The sequence below is a fragment of the Anguilla rostrata genome, chromosome 5 (genome assembly GCF_018555375.3).
Source record: "Anguilla rostrata isolate EN2019 chromosome 5, ASM1855537v3, whole genome shotgun sequence".
Classification (NCBI taxonomy): Eukaryota; Metazoa; Chordata; class Actinopteri; order Anguilliformes; family Anguillidae; genus Anguilla; species Anguilla rostrata.
The window spans coordinates 35,509,678-35,533,813 of record NC_057937.1 but is presented as its reverse complement, the minus strand read 5'-3'; the positions used below and the strand labels follow the sequence as shown (position 1 = coordinate 35,533,813).

Sequence of the window (24,136 nt, the reverse complement as noted above, 5' to 3'; positions counted from 1 at the left end):
AAATATTGTTGGTGTACAGCACAATATACAATTTACAATAAAACTGTCCAATTGATTTACTGGGGGAGGGGGAAATTATATAATACAATCTGATCCTTTGAACAAAGTGGTAAAGATGTAAAGTCCTAGGAAATATATGAGAAAAACATACATTTTACCAATGTATAGTAAATCATTACGGTACATCGTAAAGTCACAAGAGTAGTCTGTCTTGTGCTGGTTCATGTCAGAGCCAAAACTACAGAGAGGAGGAAAGGCAGGGCCTATAGGGACGGTCCTCAAACAATGCAACACACATATCAGCACATATCTGCATATGTTAGAAACTTAGACAGTCACACCTTTACTTACAAAAGCACTCATTGATATGCAGGCAGGCATTCACTCATGCACAATCACATGCAAGCACCACATGCAAACACAGCCACACTCACAAACAAACATGCACGCAACTGACCCAAACCATGCACAAACACATAGCAGAGCCACAAACCATGCAACAACCATGCACAAACACATGCAAGCACGAGCTCACCCAGAAACACATGCAAGCACAATCCCATGCACAAACACATGCAAGCACAAGCTCACGCAGAAACACATGCAAGCTCAAACTCATGCACAACACATGCAAGCTCAAACTCATGCACAAACACATGCAAACACAACCCCATGCAGAAATGCATGCATACACAACTTCATGCGCACACATACAAATACACACAGTGCACAGGGATGTGCACATGCACAAACAGACACGCACACCCACAGTTACACGCCAAGACTCACGTGCACACGCACGCACAGACTGCCTGAGAATCAGGATGGCACTGCTAAATTCCCTTCCTTTTTATGAATGAGCTTGAAAGGGAGCGACTATCTGGACAGAGCCCACTCCTCGCTCTGAATCATGCAGGCTCCCTGACAGCGCTCGTAAATCACCGTGCCAATTTTCAGGGCTGATTCATCCTCAGCCGTGACGCCGTGAAGCAGAGACGAGAGACAGAGCCCGAGAAAGAGAGGCTTCGGGGACCCGAGACTCACTAGGACTGGCACAGTGCCCGTTTCCTTAAAAAACAGAAAGAGAGAGAGAGAGGGAGAGAGAGAGAGAGAGAAAAGGGAGAGAGAAAAGGTAAACAAAACCGCAATAATACTACACAACGTTTACAAACCGATCCAGCGAATAACCAGTTCATTCCACAGTTACTCTACAAGCGGACATCGCTTTTTTTTTTCTTTGTATCTTTCTTAGGCGTCATTTAAGATACAAATGCCTAAGTCTCACACGGTGTCCCTAACGCACATAAAATGAGAAGTTTAAGGGCGCTGCGGCTCGATGTGGTGGGAGGCAGCACCGCAGTGACACATTCACACCTGCGTTCGGGTACATTGCGTACCCGCACCTCAGCATGTAGGCGGCAGCCGCGCACGCAGCGGCAACAGGGTGGCACCGAGCCCCAGCCGCTGTTAAATATTTATTTTCCGACGCTCCCATCTGGAAATAGCCCTGATGGATGGGAGCGACTCTGAGGGGCGGGAGGACGAGGGGGGCGGGCGGTTCACCGGGGTCTTACGGGATGCTGGAGGACCCGAAACCCCTGTACGACCGAAAACAAAACGAGGTGGTCGGTAACAAGCTGTTTTCGATCTGGCGTTGCATTGACTGCCGCTGCGCGAGGAACAGGATGCAATGTGCCGTTTACTTCTGGGCGACGTGGGTTCAAAGCTTAGGGGAGAGCAAATTGCTAACCCTCCCCCCCAACCCCCCATCTTGGGGCAGTAGAAACAATGCGTTATAACATTCTCTGACTCGTGCAGGAAGCGAATTGCTGAACACAAGACAGGCAGCCAGTGCCAGGAAAATGTCGCAACGGGGCAAAGGATACGCGCCTGCAGAGGAACACCGAGCTTATTTACTATAAACCAGAACATCTTGCCCTCCCTCTGCGTCTACTCACCGCACACCGCCTGTGACGGGGGTTTTTTTCCCTCGCGGACACACGGTTTGCAAACTGTTGTTCGTTCTTTTTTTTTTTTTGGTAAATACTGAGACCCTTACCACAGCAGCCCTGAGACGAGCCGGAAGAATGACTCTCTCGAGATCTGCCGCGGGGACGGGCCTAGATTTCCGTGACGTGGCAGTCAAAACAAACTCGCTCGCGACGTGTGGACAGAGGAGCATGCAGCAAACCGGGGTGCTGAAGCAAGGCCTTCCCAGAAACGGCTAGACCATGTGACTTATTTAAAGGCGGACGGGTACGCACCTACTCGTTAAACTGTCTGGCCGCCATCGCCGAAATTCAGGAAATGTCCCTCTCTGTGTGCTCGCGTAGCCCTCTCAGCCCCACAGAGAGGGCGAGAGAGAGAGAGAGAGAGAGAGGTGAAAGTCTCAGAAATATGTTGAGTGAGAGAATAAAGGGATGCTTATGGTTTAGATCAGAAAAGGGAATAAACTGATTTCATGTGTTTGTCTTTTTGATGTAGAATTTTCTTTCTTTACATTGCGTGTTTACTATATTTCAATTTGTTATTGCTTATCTGTTATGTCAGTATATGCTTCGGCAATGTACTGTAAGTGTACCCTTGCCACAGCAATGAAGCTTATTTGAATTTGTATTTTAAAGAGTGCTACAGAGGGGAGCAAGAAAAGAACAGGGACACATAGAGACAGTGAGGTAGAGTGGGAACAAGCAAGAAACAAAGTGACAGAGCAGCAGAAAACATTATGAGAGAAAGAGAATGAGAGGGGAGGAAGAACATTTTGTCCTCCACAGTGCTTGCATTAATTATGAATTTCAGTTGAAATCAACTCCGGTGTGGAAGCATGTTTCTCTGAAAGAGGGTTACGGTTTATAACCCCAGTCAGCTGATCCTCACTCTGGCATGTCGTCAGAGCAGCCTGGAAGTACCCAATCACCCACTGCTGATACAACCCTTTGTCTCCTCTCTGTCAATGGTAAACTCCCCACCTCTGCCCTATCCCCATATGCTAATGACATATGTCCATAAACAAATATACACTATCAATATGGAAAGGCCTGTGTCTACTTTATGATTATCATTTAGCAGATAGCACATTGCATGCCAGGACCATGAACCATGTGAAGAACATGTATTCGTTCAAAAATGATCCAAAAGTATTTCAAATAAATAAACACATGACTGTACATTCCCTGGGAAAGCCTACCAGTTCCTGAGTACAGCTGCACAGTAGGGGGGCCTTTTTCTCCGGAATCAGGTCGACAACCGTCGCAGAATTATAAATAACACAAAAACAGTCATGGTCCAAACGCAGTCGGAACCATGGAGCTTCGACAATGCACTACAAAGTATTGTCTTATAAACGGCAAACCGCCGCAATAATGATATTCAGAATACTTTCACAGGGGACAAACGTCGAGAAAATATACACATTTCATATTTGTAACACACATGTTTGGGCGTATGCCTGTAGCGCATAAAAATAACTAACTGACAACGTGTTCCATATGTTTTTGTGTCCATAAAATGTGCACATCAACGCAGATACACGACAAACAATGTATTTAGTCTGATTTGTTAAATTGGTGGGTAGGGGTGGGAGCCATTATGTCTTTGTAGTCATGGAAACAAGATTGTTACCTGAATTTCTTGAATACCTGTATATATCTTCCATTTGAATTTTACAAAAATACATGGATTTTTAACTTAAAAGGGGTGTCTGCAACATGCATGGCTACGAGGGAAACAGCTTAACGAGTGGTAAGTGGTATGTTCTCTATAAAAAAAAAACAATATTCGTCATCTATTTATACCCCTCGTAGAGGCGATCGAAGGACTTTAAAGCAATGTATGAAGTATTTATCACTACACGAAGCATCAATTAGCACACTACATTGCCTGGTCGTTTTCACTGTCCGCTGAGCTAAAGACAGCTCCTTAAAATATAACATCCAATTTAATAACAGAAATGACACAATGAGGCTAAATTAGCAATTTACTGCTTCATAACCCTCCTTTTGTGGTTACAAATGAAACTGATCGCACACAACGGATTGCAAAACTCGTTATACCAAATTAAGTAGGCTATTCTAAACTGCTTCGAGATCAATTTACGTTTTGGAAAATGCAGGTTATCTCATTCATACAGTGGTAGGCTAAGTTCGGGAAGTCCGAAATCGTTTTCTTAAAATGGGATAAAGTTCGCGAGTCACGATGCGCATAATTAGGCATCATAGAGTAGGAGTGTAGTGAAGTGCATGTGCTAGAGGCGATATGCGCTGACTGGAATGCCACGTTCTGGTTCATTCATTCAGCTGATCACGGCGACAAGCTGGGGCTCAAACAGTTAAGACTCCAGTGAACGTGCTGTATACAGCCACGGCACGAATGCGCAAACTGAATGAACTTCTACGGTTAACATTAGTCTCTCTCTCGGACTTGGTGGTTATGGGCACATCAGGTTCATTTGCAGTTGCGAAAGCCATAGTGTTCATAGACACTGGCAGTAAAACATTAGCCAAGCAATTACACTCGAGAGTCTCTGGGAAGTAAATAATGCCACACAGTCGCGAAATGAGCGATTTTATATTTTGCAAAGAAAATGGCTAGCCTATAATTATACACATTAAAATCCATGTTGCCACAATGGAGCCGGCTTTTATCGGAAACAACATTCGGCCTAAAGATAAAGTACAGCCTCTCTTCGCTCATGACAATAAACTTACATTTAAATAAAACCAAGCGGCGGAGCCCGCTATCTTTTGGATTTGAGAAGTTTTACTGTGGTTTAACCAGGGCAAAGTTGACTTCGCCCGACCACACCGTTGAAACAGATCCTCGTGTCCACGTGCTTTTTTAATTTACATATAATTTAAATATGTAAGATTTTTTCACCTATCAGCTGACGGTGGCCTCTATCTGAAACTCTATTTGTCAGAAATTGTCCGAAAGCGCAAATCGGAAAGCGCAGCCTGTTTGTACCCGCCTTCTCAGACACGTTGCCTTAGGAATAGCTACACGGGGTAGCCTTTTTGCATGACTACATCACTGAAACCACTGCATCACGCATACATCAGCAACTACGAAAGTGTCCTGGGTTAACCGCTGAACAAAGGGAAAGTGCGCTCATCTCAATTCTGGTAAGACAGGAACCCAATACAGCTGCATGCTTCTGCGCCAATGTGAAGCGAAATAACGAGGACATTTGTGTTTATACAAACTAAGCGACCCACGGGTAGCCTTACACTTTAATATAAAGAGATATAATTTTGGCTTTGCTTTTGAGTACGTTGGAGGGAGTTAAGACAAGGCTGTTAGCTCCAGTACACACCACGCATCGCCTTCCTGAGAGAGAAAACGGACACGGTAACAAGCTTTTGATTCTACGATGTCGCGTGGCTTTTATGTAGTGGGCATTGAATGCGATGGGGTAGACTATGTTTTACAGTTTTGCCTACCACAACTGAGATTGGTAAAATTTTGTAATATGAACTGCGTGAACACGTGAATTTAATGCTTACTACCCTCGTGATTTATGTAGTTAACCGGGTGTTAAGATAATGTAGCTAGTCGATTTTCGTTTTCTGTACTTAATGTTGGTGATGGGAGGCTTTATTGCAGTCTACGTGACAAACCAGTGGAGTGATTATCGAAGAACCACACCCTTATAAAACTTATCATCTTCCAGTTATTAGCCTAATCATTAAGATGACTTGCATTGCAAAGTCTTCCGAAATGTCTACCATTCTGTGTTGTAGCAGAGCCTATATGTTTTATTCCGTTTATGTCACCGATCCATTCGTCTAGATAGCCTTGATTCTGTTGTATTGAAAGTCGGTCCAGTGAATTGCGGCTTTAACGCGTTCTGGGTGGGGAATTTTGTTTTTTAAAACTGAATATATCTTTGCCACTAGCTCACATGGATACGTATAAGCTACCCACGCATTCTATTGTCCAATAATTGATGTTCACACGCTCACTCAAACATTGTAGGACATTTTTTAATTTGTCTGGCTAGACTGGCTACCTTAAATCGTTCCGACTTTACAGTGTTCTAACCGGATTGCGTCATTGTAGATTTTCAACACTTTCATTTCATTTATCAGACATCAAACACGTTATTAACTGCCTTGTACAAATTTACATTCACACAAGCAACCCATTTGACCACTCACACTGTCCTTACGGCTCCTTAATGTCGCGAATTGTTCGTGAACAATAGCTGCATTCGCAACAAATATAGCCTATTTCTCTCAGCACTGAAACAGCAAGACTAGCCTCATTTAAAGGGTCAGTAGTCATGTTCTAAACGCAGGGATGATATAGATGCAGTGTTTAGTAAGAGTTACGGTGAAGCGTTGAATAAAAGCTTACAAAAGTTTTGTTTTCAACAGTCGTTTACAGCTGTTCAAAAACACGGTAACTTGTGGTAGCCTACACTATTACATAACACTTAATGCAAGCTTGCCAAGATTAGACGCGTTTGATAAATAGGCTACAGCTGCAATAGACAAACCGCTGTGTTATGATTTTATTAGTTAAATTTTTAAAAATCAAACCTTCATGAACTATAGATTTCTTGACACATACACTGACACATTTCGTGATCCATAGATTCCTTAACATTACCACCTGGATCTGCGTTGAAAACATGCCAGTGTCGGTACTGCTAGCCTGTTAAATTTGAAATAGCCTACAAAGAATTTGTCTGACGGCAGATCGAGGATGAGAAATCCTAATTTAAGTTGTTTTTCTTCCCTATGTACTGTTCAGTAGGCCTTTGCATTTTGAATGTCATTGAGGAAATAAAGGGAATGCTCGGCCGCGCATGTATTGCACACGTAAATTCCATTCTAAATGAACGTTAAAACTGGTCCCATTACGTTAACATGTCTAAAAATAGATTTCATTCGTCCTCGCACGACATCTCCATCACGTTTATTTTTGTCTTATGTATATCGAGTTATTCGCAAATCGTGAATTTCATTTGTTTCATTGTAACGGAAGAAAAACATTATTTGTCGTCCTTTTTTAAGCCTCTGTTGCTGTTGTTCCCTCATTGAAATGCGCAATAGTGGTTTTTTTATCCTGGCAAAGTAGACAATGTATTTACTATGGGGAATTGGCTTCATAATTACTCTCTACAGTACAGTATCCTGCTTTTTCCCCATGAAAGATGTCCCATTTTTCCGCAACAACATGAGCTGCTTGTTTGTAAATGGCAACATTGTTGCCATTTGCAAACAACAGTGTAACACAGACTCCAAACTGAGAAATCATGTCCTTTTTTTAAAGGCACTTCTGCTGGTTGACTAGGCCTATGTTTGAGCGATGGGTCTGTTTATGTGCAGCAAACCCTTAAACTGTTACCAGCTGCCTCACTGTATGCACCCCGAAATCCCTCAGCCTTTGGCTGCAATTGGAGGTGAAACTGTGGTGTTTGGAGTAAAAAAATAGTTGACCGTTGCACAGCTGGAAGGTAAAGGCCAGGGGTGGTCTGTGGCCTGGTTTGATGGTGTGTGGGCTTGAGTCATTCACAGCAGTATCGTGACTGCTACATAGTTGTGTGTGTGTGTGTAAAATTGAGAACAGGTGATTTTGTGTGTAGTACTGAATGTAAATACTGATGGCTCTATGTCTGCACCAGTGTTTAAATGACCCTTTCCACAGTCTGCTCATAGTGTCCCTGCAGGGTACGTCACTGTCACCACGCTCCTATCTCTGCAAATAAGCGCCTTGTCTTTTTGGGCCTGATCCTGGATGCGTGAAAATCAAGGTTGCTCCACTGCTGTTTACAGTACTGTGTCCACAAGCGTAATTTGGGCCATACTGACAGAGGGATGGTAACGGGCACACAGGGCGGTCCCGTCTGGCCAGGCACAGGGACCGAACACCGCAGCTGAAGCCTGGTTCCCTTGGGCCAGCCTCGGCTTTGTGGTTGTGGGCTCTCGCGCACTGTGCTGGTGAGGTCCTGTTGAGCAGTTTGACATTTCATCTGAGAGAGACTCACCGCTGACCCTAGAACTTCTCCTGAGTTCAGCCCTACTCGTGCTGCTGACTCTGACCTGTATCATGTTTTGTGGAAATGCGAGGGAGAACGCTTGCCGGGTTTGGTGATTCGTAAGCTTATGGTAGAGGAAGTTCTGTCTTGACGCTCACACTGTTGTTAACCCTATTTTCAGAGAGACCACATCCATAAAGAAAGTGAGAAATCCATGCTATCTGGCAAGAGAGAGCCTGACTGTTGTATGTCACAACAAATAAGCCTAAATTTCACTCAACCCTTTTGACCTCTTCCAGGCTAGACATAGGCCTAGTCCTTTTTGGAACTAGCCAGTGGGGTATGAGATTGGGTTGGTTTAAATGCACCTGCCTTATCCTCAGGTGTGCCCTGTTAACAGCTAAGGCGTGTCAATGCGGTTGTTACCGGTTTGCCTCTGGTGCAGCTGACCATAAACTGGCAGGTCAGTGTAAATGCGAGATGAAAGATTGCCGTCTCAAACGGATACGCCCATGCCCTCTATGAAATGCAGTATGAACTGCTTGTGACAGGAGAATGAATGGGTAGGAAAGGAGAGTGCACAGGTCTGAAGGTGTACAATTTGGAAGGTGCTGCTTCAGTTTTGTTCAGTGCAGGAAGGATCAGCAGCAGTCTATTCATTTCGCACTTTATCACCAGTGGCCAGTCTGTGCTCAGATCTGGGTGTTCAGGCTGGACTTGGAGCAGGCCTCACGTCTGCCTCTTATTTGCGCAGGATATGAGAATTTTATGTGTTTTTATTTCCCAATCAGGAAGGTGTTGCAAAATGTAGCAGCGCTCAGACGTTTGCTTGAACAAACATTGCATAACAGATACACCATTTTGAATATTCAATCCAATCTGTTACATAATCATTTCCTTTTTTAGTTATAAGGAGTCATGGGGACACATTACCATGGAGAGTTTCTGCTTGGCTGGTCCTATTCAAGCTGCTGGTATAAAACAAGCGTCCATAATCCCCAGGCGCACTGAGAACTAAAAGAAACTAAACCTTCATTTTTAACTATAACCACAACAATCTCACATTTTACTAGCAGGGATACCCGAGAGTTTTTGTCTGGCTTTCCGATTGCACGCCCGTCAAACAGTATCTTAGTCCAGATGCTTTATTTTTTTTAAAGCAGCACCGATTGGTTAGTCACATTTTGTCATCGGAAGGCTATTTCTCTGAAGGGTGGACAGTGATAGGTGTTGTTTGTGGTCTGAATTATAGGCATTGTTGTGATGTGCCTCCGTGCATTAGAACTCTGGTGGGATTGCATGTTGTGTCATTGTTTTCATTTGCATGGTTGTACTCTGAGTGTGACCTCATGGTGGGGGGGCTTGGGTGGGGGGGGGGGGGGACGTGCTGTAGACTGCACACCAGCTCAGGGTAACCACGTTCCCTCACACTATCTTGCTCTCTCTCTCTCTCTTTCTCTCAGGTCAGTGATGATCGCTGGCGGCTAGAGACCTGCGGCCCGAGGATGACAGCTTCAGATTCGGATTGCTCCATTGACTGGCTGGCGAGCGACGATGAGGACAGCAGCTGCGGCGACGTCGCCTCCGAGTCAGACTGCAGGCGGAAAGCGGCGGGGGCGGGGCGGGCCACGCCCAAACCTGAGCCCGAGCCTTCGGGGGCGGAGCCCCGCGGCGCGAGCGCCCAGCGCCGCGCCGCTGCGAGGGAGGGGGCCGACGACCCCGACTGCGCCCAGTCCTGGGACCGGCCCTCAGGAAGGCAGGAGCCGCAGACCGCGCCCGCGTGCCGCTCAGGCCAGAAGAGGCCCTGCTGCCAGGGGGCGCCAGAGCCCAGGGGGAAGCCGCTGGAGGCAGAGGCGGACAAGCTGTTACATTACAAGGTGCGGAACACTCCGTTTGTCATGGTGTGGCTGTGGAATAGGCCTGAGAAAGGAGTTCTCACTGAAATGAGACCCCTCCCCCTTCGCCCCCACGACACACACACAAATGCACACATATACACGTACACACACACATACACGCCCATGTGTATTATAGGCACACACACAGACGCACATACACGCTCTGTTACAAACATGCACATGCAACCACCACCTCTCTGCTTATTTCCCACCCCGCCCTTTGAATAAATTAAACATGTTCTTCCAGCATGTGTGCTTTCCCGAAAGATAGTTTTCTTCGTCTGGCAAGTGACCCGCAGCAATTTCACCAAATCTGCCCTCCCCAAAACTTGCCCGCGGGAAAGAGAAATATGTGGTTCAGATTGTCCTTGCCAGAACATTAATAAATGTGTCAATTTATGCCTTTCTTAGTCTGTTCATGAAAAGGCAATCTATTGAAAATCCAGAGTGTCTCACAAGCTTGCAAAATGTAGCTGGATAACCAGAAGTTAGATAAAAGCTAGCTTGTGAATGGTTTATATTGGCCTCGCTCACAAATACTGTGTTCCTATGTAGAATTAATTTAAGTACCTATGGTGTTCATCTCACATAGAATATAATCTTGTGGGTTTTCTTCAGTCACTAGTTCCTTACAGTCTACGAATGCCATGTTGATTTAATTTTCGCAGCTCACAAAAAAACTGTACAGGAAAGTGTTCCCTGCTCCTCTTTACATCAGTGTCACACCATTTGGTTAGTTGCCTTTGTGCATAAACTCAGAAAATCTGACCTTATGTGAACCAGTTTCTGATCCTAAGGTCATTTAATTGAATGCAAATAACAGAAATGTGAAAAGATTGTGTTCATTCAGTGATGTTTAGCTACCCTGGATAGATCATTAAGATGGAAAGAGCCAAACCTGGGATTTAAAACCAAAATATGAATGAATAACTATGAAAGCAGTCCTGTGACAATACACATGTCTTCAGGGGAAGACTTAACACCACTGCTGCCGTATCCACAGATCGTAAAGATATTGCGGAAATAATCGTTTTTAATCTGCGTCTTGGTTCCCAGGATACAGAGTGCACTGTCTGTGGGGAAACTGCGTGCACTACCAGTCCTGTGTTTATGGATGCTACAAGAATGGCTGTGTCAGAATTAGAGGAGGAACCAGGGATCTGAGTGAGTGAATGAACAGAGTAACTGAATGAATGAATGTCCTGTGTTTTCAGTGCAGGGAACTGCAGTGTTACATCCTTCCACTGACCTCCATTCTCAACGGTCTCCAGTCTGGAAGATACAGAGAACGTAAGTATCCACCCGACCCTTCCCCCCTCTTCCACCCCATCCCCGGAACCCCTACACGCTTCCATGGCAATAAGTGCATAACGGCGCTCTGGGGATTGATATTCCCACGTCTTAACTTGTGTGCCGAGATCTGTCTCCATGGCGACAGCGCACCCTGGAGGAAAGCCTGGGTAGGGCGGTGGCCAGTGAGCGTAGGAGAGAAAGTAGGGCGCTGGCTGTCAACTGGTCAGATGGCCAGATGCATTCTATAGAGGAACCCACCTGGTATAGAGTAGTAGGTTGAGTGGGAAAGGGTGGAGACACAGGTGCATGCTGACTGAGACATTGGCATGTGTCAGTGAGAAACAGGCGTGTGTTCAGCTACGTGTGTTCAGTGAGATGACATCGGTGTGTTGAGTCAGATGTGAAAGCGTGTTAAGTGCTGCGTGAGATGTTGAACACTTGAAAGGAGCCACTGTATTTGGGTTGACAAATACATTTTTTTGAAGAACAGTCCTAAAAAATAAAATTCTGCCTTGCCTTATTTTATAGGTCTCAGCAGTTTCCAGGAGAGCGTTGCAATGGACAGGATCCGGCGAATATTAGGGGTCCTGCAGAATCCGTGTATGGGGTAAGTACTCTTTGTCCCTTGCTGTATCCTGCTAGCAGATATTTTTACCAGCTTTTTTTGGTCAATAATTGCTATTGCGCATTGTAAATGCACTCATAACGTGTCAAATTACTTATCAGTCAAGTCATTACGCGGTTGGGGAAATTGAAAAACTTTTGCCTTGCCATTTTACGTGGGGCCGCTAATGTAGTTTCTGCAAAAGGGATACGCCTGAAGTTAAAACCTTAATGCTATGATCGTGTAGGAAATGAAATAAGGGAAATTTGATTATTCAAAGAGCCATTTCCGAGACTCCGTTCTCTAGAGGAAAAGCGTTTTTTATGAATGAAACCGACTCGTGTAACTGAGAGCCGGCCAGCTTGCGTCACCACGCTCTAGTGGTCAGTCATCGCGTCCCTGATGTAGAGCGTGTGTCAGCACATGGTCTGCGGTCTCTGGGCTTTCCGGTCGGATACTGTCTGACGGATGTGTGTTGGCCGCGTGCGTAGGGGGGGGGAGGGGGTGGAACGTGACACGGGGGCTTTCGTGCTTGGTGGTTGCTGAAGTGTTTGCCGTAGAAGATCGGAGTAGGCTTGCCACAAGTCCAGCCCCCCCCCAGGGGATGCTGCTTCCTTCCAGCCAGCGGAAATCACCAGCCTAAAGCACTGTCACATCAACCAGCTGCTCCCCCCCCCCTCGCTGGGCCATTACATACAGTAGTTCCTGCTGACAGCCCTCGCTGCGGCCCAGAGGCAGCCAGAGGTAAAATTGACCCCCTTAAGTGCCTCTTCCTGGGGGCCGTAATCTGCCGCGAGTAATCAGCCGTGCTCCAACGGCGAGCAGCAGGCGGGCGGGTCACATGACCCGGGGCTAATTCCCAGCGAGCCATCTGTCTGTGAGTAAACGGCATTAATGGGGCATTGCGGATGAAATTGGGTCCAGAGGATCCCGCCCCCCTGACTGATCTCATGGGAAGGACCCGTTGCCCTGCCCTGCTCCGGCTACGTCATAGGAACTATATTCTCCTGCTCCCCCCCCCCCCCCCCCAACTGCGGGGGGCTGTGACACGCCCTGCCGCAAGGCTTAAGCGGCTATTTCCGGCCGCGAGCTGAAGCGCTGCGTGGCGCGCCATGTGTACTGTGTGCGTGAAATGACGCAAGTAGCCCCGGTCGCTTCCCTCAGGTGAAAATGCGCATGTTGTGTTGGACTGGTCCCAGATCAGAGTGCAACGTACCTGAAACAGAATATTTTAGTCTCTGCTATTTAGGCGATTTAACATCCTAACCAAACCTCTACCGAGATGAATCTGTTAGCACTTGTTTATAAATATCTGCGCAGTCTAATAAGAGAGCTATTTGTGAGATTAGATTACTGTTAAGTCTCCCTGGTTACATAGGCTGTTCATTCATTAATAATGGAAAGACCAGAAGCTCTGAATCATTACAATATGACTTACCCAAAGCGACGCTAATGCTGTGTCATATGTCACGCTGTCAGCCATATATTTTAGTCTCATTATTTATTGAGATGTGGACGATCTTATCAATCCCCACTGGTCTTATAGTAACATTGTCTTTCTTCCAGCAAACGTTTTTAACAGTATTGTTTTCGCCCCTACATCGAATGTTATGAACAGTGTTTGTTCTTCTCCAGTGAACGCTACATCAACATCATTCTGAAAGTGGAGGTGATGCTGAAGACCTGGTTCCCAAATGTGAAGCCCGTAGACCAGCAGGCTGGAGGCCATGAACAGGACGCCATGCCCTCCAAGAGGCAGAAGGTAGTTCTACCTACAGTGATCCTTTTCAGGTTCCAGATTATGATTGTCCCCCATATATCGGGGATTCGTGGGGGAAGTCTCAGAGTGAAAATGCATGGGGTGCAATGACAGTCAGACATGAGGGGGAAGACTTTAGAAAATCTCATAGGCATATGGCAAGACCGATCCCTTTAGAGACAAATTTGTGTGGTGACCCCAGCTTGGCTGATAAGAGAGGACAAAATGGTGAATGCTTCTCTGGTCACAAGCCAACAGAGGAAGGAAAGGTGGGATTATTCTCTATTTATACTGTTGGGAGGAATTATGTGCTCAGCAGTGATGGGAAGGGGGCTTGAAGGAGTCATTGTGTGTCATTATTGACTCAACAGTTTGAACCAATCACAGTATTCTCAGGTGAAGGACAAAGTCCTTTGACTTTGATTATTTTCATAAATTAGAAGGTCAAAAAAATTATATGATCCATGCTATGGTAGGCTGAGTTGGCTTAATTCTAAACACAATGGAATCATTATGAATTTAACCTTGAAGCTTAAGGTTTATTTTTAAAGTAAAATTTGCATTGTCAAAAACCTCAATAAAATAAAGTTAGCTAAGATTGGTTGACCGCTTTTGCATTTTATATTTGACAGAATGGGGAATTTGTGCTATCTGTGGAAAGCAATGTTATCTTCATTAGGATCATCCCACATTTCTTGTGGGTACCTGTTTTCAACATGATTTAGAATAGCTTGAATGTTGCCGCATATAGTCTCTGTTCTTTTGTAAAGCCATTCAGTCCGAGTGATCCAGATAGTGTCATCAGAAGTAATGCTCATGTTCGCCATCTATATTTTATTTCAGTAATTTTTCCTGTTGTTTTGGATATTTGCCATTTTTCAGTTAACTGATTTAAAAAATAACATTCCTATTTGGAACCATCAGGGACATCATAACCAGATCAAAAGAAATTCTCCCAGTGATGAACTAAGATCCCAAGACCCCCCAACCTTTTGAGGGCCGAACATCTGCACACTTGTTAGCAGGTCACAAGCTGTAGACCTAGCTGCGCTAGCATCAAATGCTGTTTATACCTACATTTGCCATAATTACTTTTTACTTATAAGATCCTGCATGGCATCGTCTCATCATTAGGACCAATTAGATTCACCAGTTCAAACTATTGGCCTGGTCCAAGTGTCTAAGATGCGGCTGCATCGATTACAAAATTCAAAACAGTCAGAATTGACAAAGAAGTCAAAAACCGTCACAACCATACAAATAACGTGAACCACACTTTATTTGGTGTGCCACTGCGTGCACACAATGTTCTGCTGTTCTTCAGTGTAATGTCTTTCCTCATGTATAATGAAAACGTCATCAAACGATCCTGATAGGGAGCAAACAGACACCATTACCTTAAGGCAGGTGTTTCTAACAGCTCCTACCAAAAAACAAGAAACTGTTTGAGAAAAAATGTATATCTCATCAGCTACATTCTACATTCTAGCTATCATTGATTAATATTAGTGTACCGCTTCAGCTTAGCTGCATACATAGCAATTTTATCAATTCATATATTCATATTATATTATGTTAACTGCAGTTTTATTCAAATGAATTTTCTATCTTGAGTCTCATTTTTGTGTAGGCCTATTTTCATTCAAAGAGTTTACTAGTAGGCCTAACTAGGGAAATAGACCTCTTCACATAGCACATGCCAAAATTAAAAAATAAAACACAACAAAAAAACAACAAACATCTTTTTTACAGGCTGCCTGAAGATGTTGGAAAGATAGCAAATATTCAGCGTGCTGAACAACTTTAAATCCACGGTTTGGAAAAGCTTTGGCTTTCATAACAGTGCTTTAATTGAAAGATTAACATTTTGAATTTGATTTCATGATCTAGAACAAAAAATATTCAATTTAACACGTTAACATGTTAAATTGAACATGTAAAATGGAATTGGATCACATCTGAACTGAATTGAATGGGAGATAAATCAAACAGAATCAGAGCTGAATCAGATCGAGAGGCGTATCGAATCTTTTACAAATTCACACCCCTACTCATTATAAATCCAAATGTTCTCATGGCTGTATATCAGAAACTTTGTGATGCAGCTTTCATATGCTGTTGTTTAACTCAGAGGTGCTAGGTTTCAAAACCTCTAGCTATTTGTCATAGAGAGAATTATGTGCACTCAACTGTCCATCCTGCTCCCCGCAGATCTCTCCAGTCAACATGGCCCCTTCCATCTCCGCTTCAGTCCCAGCATCCCACTGTGCCCTCCCCTCCAACAGCAAGGCCCAGCAGGCGAGCGAGGCCACCGCGCCGGGCGCACACTCCGCCACAAACCTCAAGTGGCTCCACACGTCTCCCATCTGCTCCCCCGCAGAGGAGCCCAGCACGAGGGCGCCACGGCAACGGGCCACGCCCAGGGCGAGGGCTGTCACCCAGGACAACGCTGTTTCCTCCAGCACGGACCCTGATCCCGAAGGTGACCCGGCCCCCAACCATAAGGCCTGCCCCCTGCCACCCCAGAGCCAGCCCCCTTCTGGAAAAATCAGTGCCCCCTGTTTGGAGAGACTGCTGAAGTCCACAGAGAGCATTGTCACTCGCAGGGGTGTAGGGGGTGCCGTGGAGAGCGGCTGGTCATAGTACAGCGCAACAAGGAGGGGAGGGGGGTCTGGAGCCAGTCCATTTGGGAAACAAATCCATTCCAGCCTTTAGGGAGGGCAGAGGTCGCACTGTTTTTGGCATCAAGGATGAACGACAGAGCCTCAACAGTCTGTAGTGAATAAATGGTGAATTCTATTCTGTACTCACGCCTGTTCATGTTGGTTGTTGGTGCCCCTTTTGAGTTTTTGCTGGTTGCCGTGTACTTTGGACTTTTTTTTGGAGTCACCACCTGTGTAAGTGGCTGCCAATCTACCCCAGGAGCATTGCTTTAAGTTAAAAATGTACGTATTCTCCATGGCAACAAGGCTGCTCCAGGCTCTGGACAGTTGTTATACAGGATTGATATCTGTGGGGAAATGAAAAGAAGCAGCCATTACTTAAAAAAGGGAATGGGACGTGTGAATAATTTGGGAACACACAAAATTAGGGGAGGGGGAGGGAGTTGTGTCCATTATACAGATTTCTAGATGTGTATGCGTGTGTAAAATATGTTTGTGAGTGATTTTTTTTTTTTTTTTTTTTAAACTTCAGTTCAATTTATATGTATAGCAATTTTTACGGAGACACTGTCCGAAAGATGCTTTACAGAAAAACAGAAAATAATTCAGCTATTAGTTGAGTTTGATGTGACTGTTACTCCATTGATGTATGTTGTCGTTGAAGTTTTGACGCAACACTACTACCTCAGGGTAAAGCAGTGTCATGGTTACTTCTAAATTACAAAAGAACCACAAAGTGAAGGCTCCCCCAGCTGGTGCCAGTGGTGAGCCAGGCTGGCTCAGATGGACGGGGCTCATGCAGGTTGTTCCGCTTGTGCAACCAGGAGCAGGTGCAACCTTGACGTGACCCGGGAATGCCAGCTGGCGGCATATTAAAGAATGTGAACTGCCGACTTCTTTTTTTTTTCTTTTTTGGCTAAGGCAACCAGTGCCCGTCAATCTGTGCCTGTCAGTTGATTGGATGAAAAAGGGCACCATCTTGGGTGGGGAATAAAATTGTAACTCCCTGAAGTGCAGTATGCAAAGTACTACTTCCTGAATGGCAGTGTGCAAAATCCAGAAAACCTACAGGCCTTCCTCTGCCCCCTTCCTGTATCAGTAAATTATTAACTCTGCCAGTTGTATTCAGAGGGCTCAACTGTAACAGCAGAAAATGTATAATGCGTAATTCAGACCAAGGAAGGATTCGGGGGGTGGGGGAAGTGCGGGGGGTAATGACCTTGTGTAAATTTGAACAAGATTGCAGGTTGTTAATCAAACCCTACAAAAAGTGGCCTTTTTAGTGTGACATTTTATACTTTCAAAAATAAACGTGGTTATATTTGTTTGGCGTAAAAGGTGGTTTCATTTATTTTTTTCAATTTTGACTTTCATTTTTGCCGATTCTATGCTTCACACATACATTCTCCAATATCTAAAGTGCTGCCGTATCAATCTGCCTCAGCTAACCAATAGAATCGACAACCTGTGATGGCAAATATAACAATTGTATAATTAATAATTTGATAATTGTATACTCAATTGTATACTGCGGGAGGCTGAGAGCTGCCTGCTCACAGGTTGAGGAATGCAGTCCATTTTTTACTCTGTGGATAAGAGCATCTGCTAAATACCAAGTTGTAATTGGTGAATTTAATGGCGACAGGATTTTTCACATTTAACACCCCGGGGAAATTCCACTGCTTGGAGCGCATATCTGCGAAAAAGGCTTGTTCTGTGTGCATTTTATGACCAGGTTCTCATCCATGAATCTCAGTCTCTCCTGTGTCACCTGTCCTGTGCCTCGTCTCCACAGACCCTCGCCCTGGGTGTCAGTTTACCTTTCATCTCCTGAGTAATCAAGCTGCATTTTAGCTGCTGATTCAACACGGATCTGGATGTGGCCTCCCTTCATGAGCATCTGCTTTGTCAAAGGAGTGTGGTCTTTGACATGCATGTTGCAACAGCACAACAGAAGTGTTATAAGTGAAGTTTTTGATGTCCAATGGGGTCAGAAATAATTACACCGTCCACCCAGTCTGTCTCTGACACTGTCTCCTTCATCCATATCTTGCGGTATAAACGAGATTTAGGTGTTGGGGCGATTTAGTATGGTGGGACACATGCATCAGGACCCCCTGGAATTGGAACTGCAGGTGAGGTTCACACAGGCGAAAAGGGTGTTAAAACAGTAGCATACCAGGTCACAGAGTTCCAGCTTCTGAGATGGCAAGGAAACTACACATACCTGCACATCTGCATACCTAAGAGAATAGAAGGCTGTTTCTGTCTGGTAAGGTCAACAATGTGCTACACCAGCATTCCAGGGTTTTGCGGTGATGGAGTTCACCAAAATAATTTTATTACCTGTGCACTAAATAGACTGACACATCAAAAAAACGCACACCTGAAAGACAGGGCCTTTGTTACTGCATGGTTTGTTTGGGTTTCATTTTTTGCATCTCTAAAATTTATCCTTGGCAAGCTGCTAAGCTGCACAGCGACCACAGCCACTCCTCACAAAATGTCATTTGAAAAAATAGCGAAGCAAAACCATAGTAATATAGTAGAGAGCAGTTTTTTTTATCACACTGTTGATGCAGAAGCAAGAATGCGTCAGAGCTCGTACACATGCGTTTCCAATCATGGCTGGATAAGACCTTCTGGCTGGCATGGACAGTGTGATAATTACGAACAGTTGCTCTCCGTGGACGTGCATTTGCGGCGGTGCATTTGTGCTTGCATGCACGGGCCAGACAGTGGAATTGCGGATAATTGATTCAGAGTCTCGTAATCAGAGAAGCAGAATGCGAGCAAAATGCCAGCGACCTTGGTGACCCACCTCACAAACATTTCAACCTGTTTTTTTGGCTGTGACATTAAATGGTGGTTTAGCGCCCCTCAAACTCTCCCTGAGCAGGCATCTCCCCCTGCTGTGTCTGCACAGTCTTGCTAGATGGAGCAAAATCCCACCAGCTGTGCATTTTGGCTCATTGCTGTGCCACATGCACACTTCTGCTGAAGCGAGCACCACAGCTGCGATGCGCTCATCTGTAAACCAGGGATCTTCACACCGCAAACCACAGAACACTACTGGAGAGCCAGCTCCAATCAGAGGAGAGGCACATGTCTCACTGATTACATCTGGTAGTCTGTGGGTCGCTTGTGTTTTTGGGAATAGCTAATGCAACAGTAGCCCAAGAAGCCCCAGCTGATTTAAAAGCTGATTAACTGTTGGCGGCAGAGATGTTCCGTGGCCCATGGGGACCTGTTCCAAAATTCTATCATGTCCTTTCCTTTCACCGCTGCCCCACCAGACACTTGCCTATATGGGCCTAACACTAGAATTTCAACGCCAACAGAAGCTTAAGAAGTTAATGCTGCAAAATAATATATTTGAGGTCATTAAAGAAAAAAAAAATGTTCTCCATAAAAAAACATGCATTTATTACACATTTTGTATGGCGATAGGTACACATGCTACTAGAGAATTTTTTTAGTTCATTCAAAATCCTTAACTACCCATGTCCTAACCTTTTATCAAGCTGCTAAACACAACCGCAAAATTGCCCCAAAACTCAGACTTACAGTTTTCTTAACCCTAAACACAAGCTGAACCCTCGATTTAGGCCTAAACGCTAATTGAAGCCATTGGTACAAATGAAAAAATCAGAAAACCCATTTAAAATTGATGGCAAACAAAGTAAATATCATGAAGACAATAATACAAATACAAAATAATAATTATGAGGTCATTTAAAAAACAAAATTGTTCTCCCTGAAGAAAAATGCATTTATTACACGTTTTTTATGGTCATAGGTAGACATGCTAGTAGAGAAATGTTTTGGTTCATTCAAAATAATTAACAAACCCATGTCCTAACCTTTCTTCAACCTGCTAAACACAACCGTAAACTTGAATCGACCCTCAGACATACCGTTTTCCTAACCCTAACCCAAACCCTAACCCTAGCTGAACCCTAGTTTGAGCCCTAAACCCTAATTGAAGCCATTGGTACCTATGAAAACATCAGATAACCCATTTAATATTGATGGAATGCAAGGTAAATATCATGAAGACAATGATAGAAATACAAAATCATATATATGAGGTCAGTTAAAAAACAAAAATGTTCTCCCTAATAATCCATGCTTTTATTACACATTGTTTATGGTCATAGGTAGACATGCTAGTAGAGAAATATTTTGGTTCATTCAAAATCATTAACAAACCGATGTCCTAACCTTTCTTCAACCTGCAAAACACAACCGTAAACTTGCCTCGACCCTCAGACTTACCGTTTTCCTAACCCTAACCCTAACCCTAACCCTAGCTGAGCCCAAGTTTGAGCCCTAAACCCTAATTGAAGCCATTGGTACCTATGAAAACATAAGATAACACATTTAAAATTGATGTCAAACAAAGTAAATATCATGAAGACAATAACACAAATACAAAATAATAATTATGGGGTCATTTAAAAAACAAAATTGTTCTCCCTAAAGAAAAATGCATTTATTACACGTTTTTTATAGTCATAGGTATACATGCTAGTAGAGAAATTTTTTGGTTCATTCAAAATCATTAACAAACCCATATCCTAACCTTTCTTCAACCTGCTAAACACAACCGAAAACTTGCCTCGACCCTCAGACATACCGTTTTCCTAACCCTAACCCTAACCCAAACCCTAACCCTAGCTGAACCCTAGTTTGAGCCCTAAACCCTAATTGAAGCCATTGGTACCTATGAAAACATCAGATAACCCATTTAATATTGATGGAATGCAAGGTAAATATCATGAAGACAATAATACAAGTACAAAATCATACGTATGAGGTCAGTTAAAAAACAAAAATATTCTTCGTAAAAAAACATGCATTTATTAAACATTTTTTATGGTCGTAGGTATAGATGCTAGTAGAGAAATTTTTTGGTTCATTCAAAATCATTAACAAACACATATCCTAACCTTTCTTCAACCTGCAAAACACAACCGTAAACTTGCCTTGACCCTCAGACATACCGTTTTCCTAACCCTAACCCTAACCCTAACCCTAGCTGAACCCTAGTTTGAGTCCTAAACCCTAATTGAAGCCATTGGTACCTATGAATACATCAAAATACCCATTTAAAATTGATGGAATGGAAGGTAAATATCCTAAAGACAATAATACAAGTACAAAATCATATGCAGGAGGTCAGTTAAAAAACAAAAATATTCTTCGTAAAAAAACATGCATTTATTAAACATTTTTTATGGTCATAGGTACACATGCTAGTAGAGAAATATTTTGGTTCATTCGAAATCATTAACAAACCGATGTCCTAACCTTTCTTCAACCTGCAAAACACAACCGTAAACTTGCCTCGACCCTCAGACTTACCGTTTTCCTAACCCTAACCCTAACCCTAACCCTAGCTGAACCCTAGTTTGAGTCCTAAACCCTAATTGAAGCCATTGGTACCTATGAAAACATCAGAAAACCCATTTAATATTGATGGAATGCAAGGTAAAAATCATAAAGACAATAATACAAGTACAAAATCATATGCAGGAGGTCAGTTAAAAAACAAAAATATTCTTCGTAAAAAAACATACATTTATTAATCATTTTTTTTGGTCATAGGTACACATGCTAGTAGAGAAATATTTTGGTTCATTCGAAATCATTAACAAACTGATGTCCTAACCTTTCTTCAACCTGCAAAACACAACCGTAAACTTTCCTCGACCCTCAGACTTACCGTTTTCCTAACCCTAACCCTAACCCTAGCTGAACCCTAGTTTGAGTCCTAAAACCTAATTGAAGCCATTGGTACCTATGAAAACATCAGAAAACCCATTTAATATTGATGGAATGCAAGGTAAAAATCATAAAGACAATAATACAAGTACAAAATCATATGCAGGAGGTCAGTTAAAAAACAAAAATATTCTTCGTAAAAAAACACGCATTTATTAAACATTTTTTATGGTCAAAGGTACACATGCTAGTAGAGACATTTTTTGGTTAATTCGAAATCATTAACAAACTGATGTCCTAACCTTTCTTCAACCTGCAAAACACAACCGTAAACTTGCCTCGACCCTCAGACTTACCGTTTTCCTAACCCTAACCCTAGCTGAGCCCTAGTTTGAGTCCTAAACCCTAATTGAAGCCATTGGTACCTATGAAAACATCAGAAAACCCATTTAAAATTGATGGAATGCAAGGTAAATATCATGAAGACAATAATACAAGTAGAAAATCATACGCAGGAGGTCAGTTAAAAAATAAAAATATTCTTCGTAAAAAAACATGCATTTATTAAACATTTTTTTTGGTCATAGGTACACATGCTAGTAGAGAAATATTTTGGTTCATTCGAAATCATTAACAAACTGATGTCCTAACCTTTTTTTAACCTGCAATACACAACCGTAAACTTGCCTCGACCCTCAGACTTACCGTTTTCCTAACCCTAACCCTAACTCTAACCCTAGCTGAACCCTAGTTTGAGCCCTAAACCCTAATTGAAGCCATTGGTACCTATGAAAACATCAGATAACCCATTTAATATTGATGGAATGCAAGGTAAATATCATAAAGACAATAATACAAGTACAAAATCATACGTATGAGGTCAGTTAAAAAACAAAAATATTCTTCGTAAAAAAACATGCATTTATTAAACATTTTTTATGGTCATAGGTACACATGCTAGTAGAGAAATATTTTGGTTCATTCGAAATCATTAACAAACCGATGTCCTAACCTTTCTTCAACCTGCAAAACACAACCGTAAACTTGCCTCGACCCTCAGACTTACCGTTTTCCTAACCCTAACCCTAACCCTAACCCTAGCTGAACCCTAGTTTGAGTCCTAAACCCTAATTGAAGCCATTGGTACCTATGAAAACATCAGAAAACCAATTTGAAATTGATGGAATGCAAGGTAAATATCATGAAGACAATGATACAAGTACAAAATCATATGTATGAGGTCAGTTAAAAAACAAAAATATTCTTCGTAAAAAAACATGCATTTATTAAACATTTTTTATGGTCATAGGTACACATGCTAGTAGAGAAATATTTTGGTTCATTCGAAATCATTAACAAACCGATGTCCTAACCTTTCTTCAACCTGCAAAACACAACCGTAAACTTGCCTCGACCCTCAGACTTACCGTTTTCCTAACCCTAACCCTAACCCTAGCTGAGCCCAAGTTTGAGCCCTAAACCCTAATTGAAGCCATTGGTACCTATGAAAACATAAGATAACACATTTAAAATTGATGTCAAACAAAGTAAATATCATGAAGACAATAACACAAATACAAAATAATAATTATGGGGTCATTTAAAAAACAAAATTGTTCTCCCTAAAGAAAAATGCATTTATTACACGTTTTTTATAGTCATAGGTATACATGCTAGTAGAGAAATTTTTTGGTTCATTCAAAATCATTAACAAACCCATATCCTAACCTTTCTTCAACCTGCTAAACACAACCGAAAACTTGCCTCGACCCTCAGACTTACCGTTTTCCTAACCCTAACCCTAACCCTAACCCTAGCTGAACCCTAGTTTGAGCCCTAAACCCTAATTGAAGCCATTGGTACCTATGAAAACATCAGAAAACCCATTTAAAATTGATGGAATGCAAGGTAAATATCATGAAGACAATAATACAAGTACAAAATCATACGTATGAGGTCAGTTAAAAAACAAAAATATTCTTCGTAAAAAAACATGCATTTATTAAACATTTTTTATGGTCATAGGTACACATGCTAGTAGAGAAATATTTTGGTTCATTCGAAATTATTAACAAACTGATGTCCTATCCTTTCTTCAACCTGCTAAACACAACCGAAAACTTGCCTCGACCCTCAGACATACCGTTTTCCTAACCCTAACCCTAACCCTAACCCTAGCGGAACCCTAGTTTGAGCCCTAATCCCTAATTG

The 24,136-nt window shown here is 43.0% G+C and overlaps 1 protein-coding gene and 1 long non-coding RNA gene across 3 annotated transcripts; one reads left to right on the top strand and one right to left on the bottom strand.

Annotated features, from left to right (window-relative positions):
• Positions 1 to 509: 509 nt before the first annotated feature.
• On the bottom strand, positions 510 to 2,284 carry LOC135255159 (uncharacterized). The gene is made up of 3 exons (XR_010330097.1): positions 1,959 to 2,284; positions 1,398 to 1,598; positions 510 to 1,068 (listed from the first exon to the last, which is right to left on the bottom strand). It is a non-coding gene; the product is annotated as an uncharacterized LOC135255159 (long non-coding RNA).
• Positions 2,285 to 4,962: 2,678 nt separating this feature from the next.
• On the top strand, positions 4,963 to 17,535 carry LOC135255158 (circadian-associated transcriptional repressor-like). 2 transcript variants are annotated; one of them, XM_064335959.1, is made up of 6 exons: positions 4,963 to 5,120; positions 9,445 to 9,858; positions 11,094 to 11,169; positions 11,701 to 11,779; positions 13,412 to 13,538; positions 15,747 to 17,535. In XM_064335959.1, exons 2-6 carry the CDS (start codon positions 9,487 to 9,489, stop codon positions 16,176 to 16,178), a joined length of 1,086 nt encoding a protein of 361 aa, XP_064192029.1. In that variant the 5' UTR covers positions 4,963 to 5,120; positions 9,445 to 9,486; the 3' UTR covers positions 16,179 to 17,535. The 2 variants fall into 2 exon arrangements, with proteins under 2 accessions (XP_064192029.1, XP_064192030.1); XM_064335960.1 differs by lacking the exon at positions 4,963 to 5,120 and adding an exon at positions 5,127 to 5,346.
• Positions 17,536 to 24,136: the final 6,601 nt, after the last annotated feature.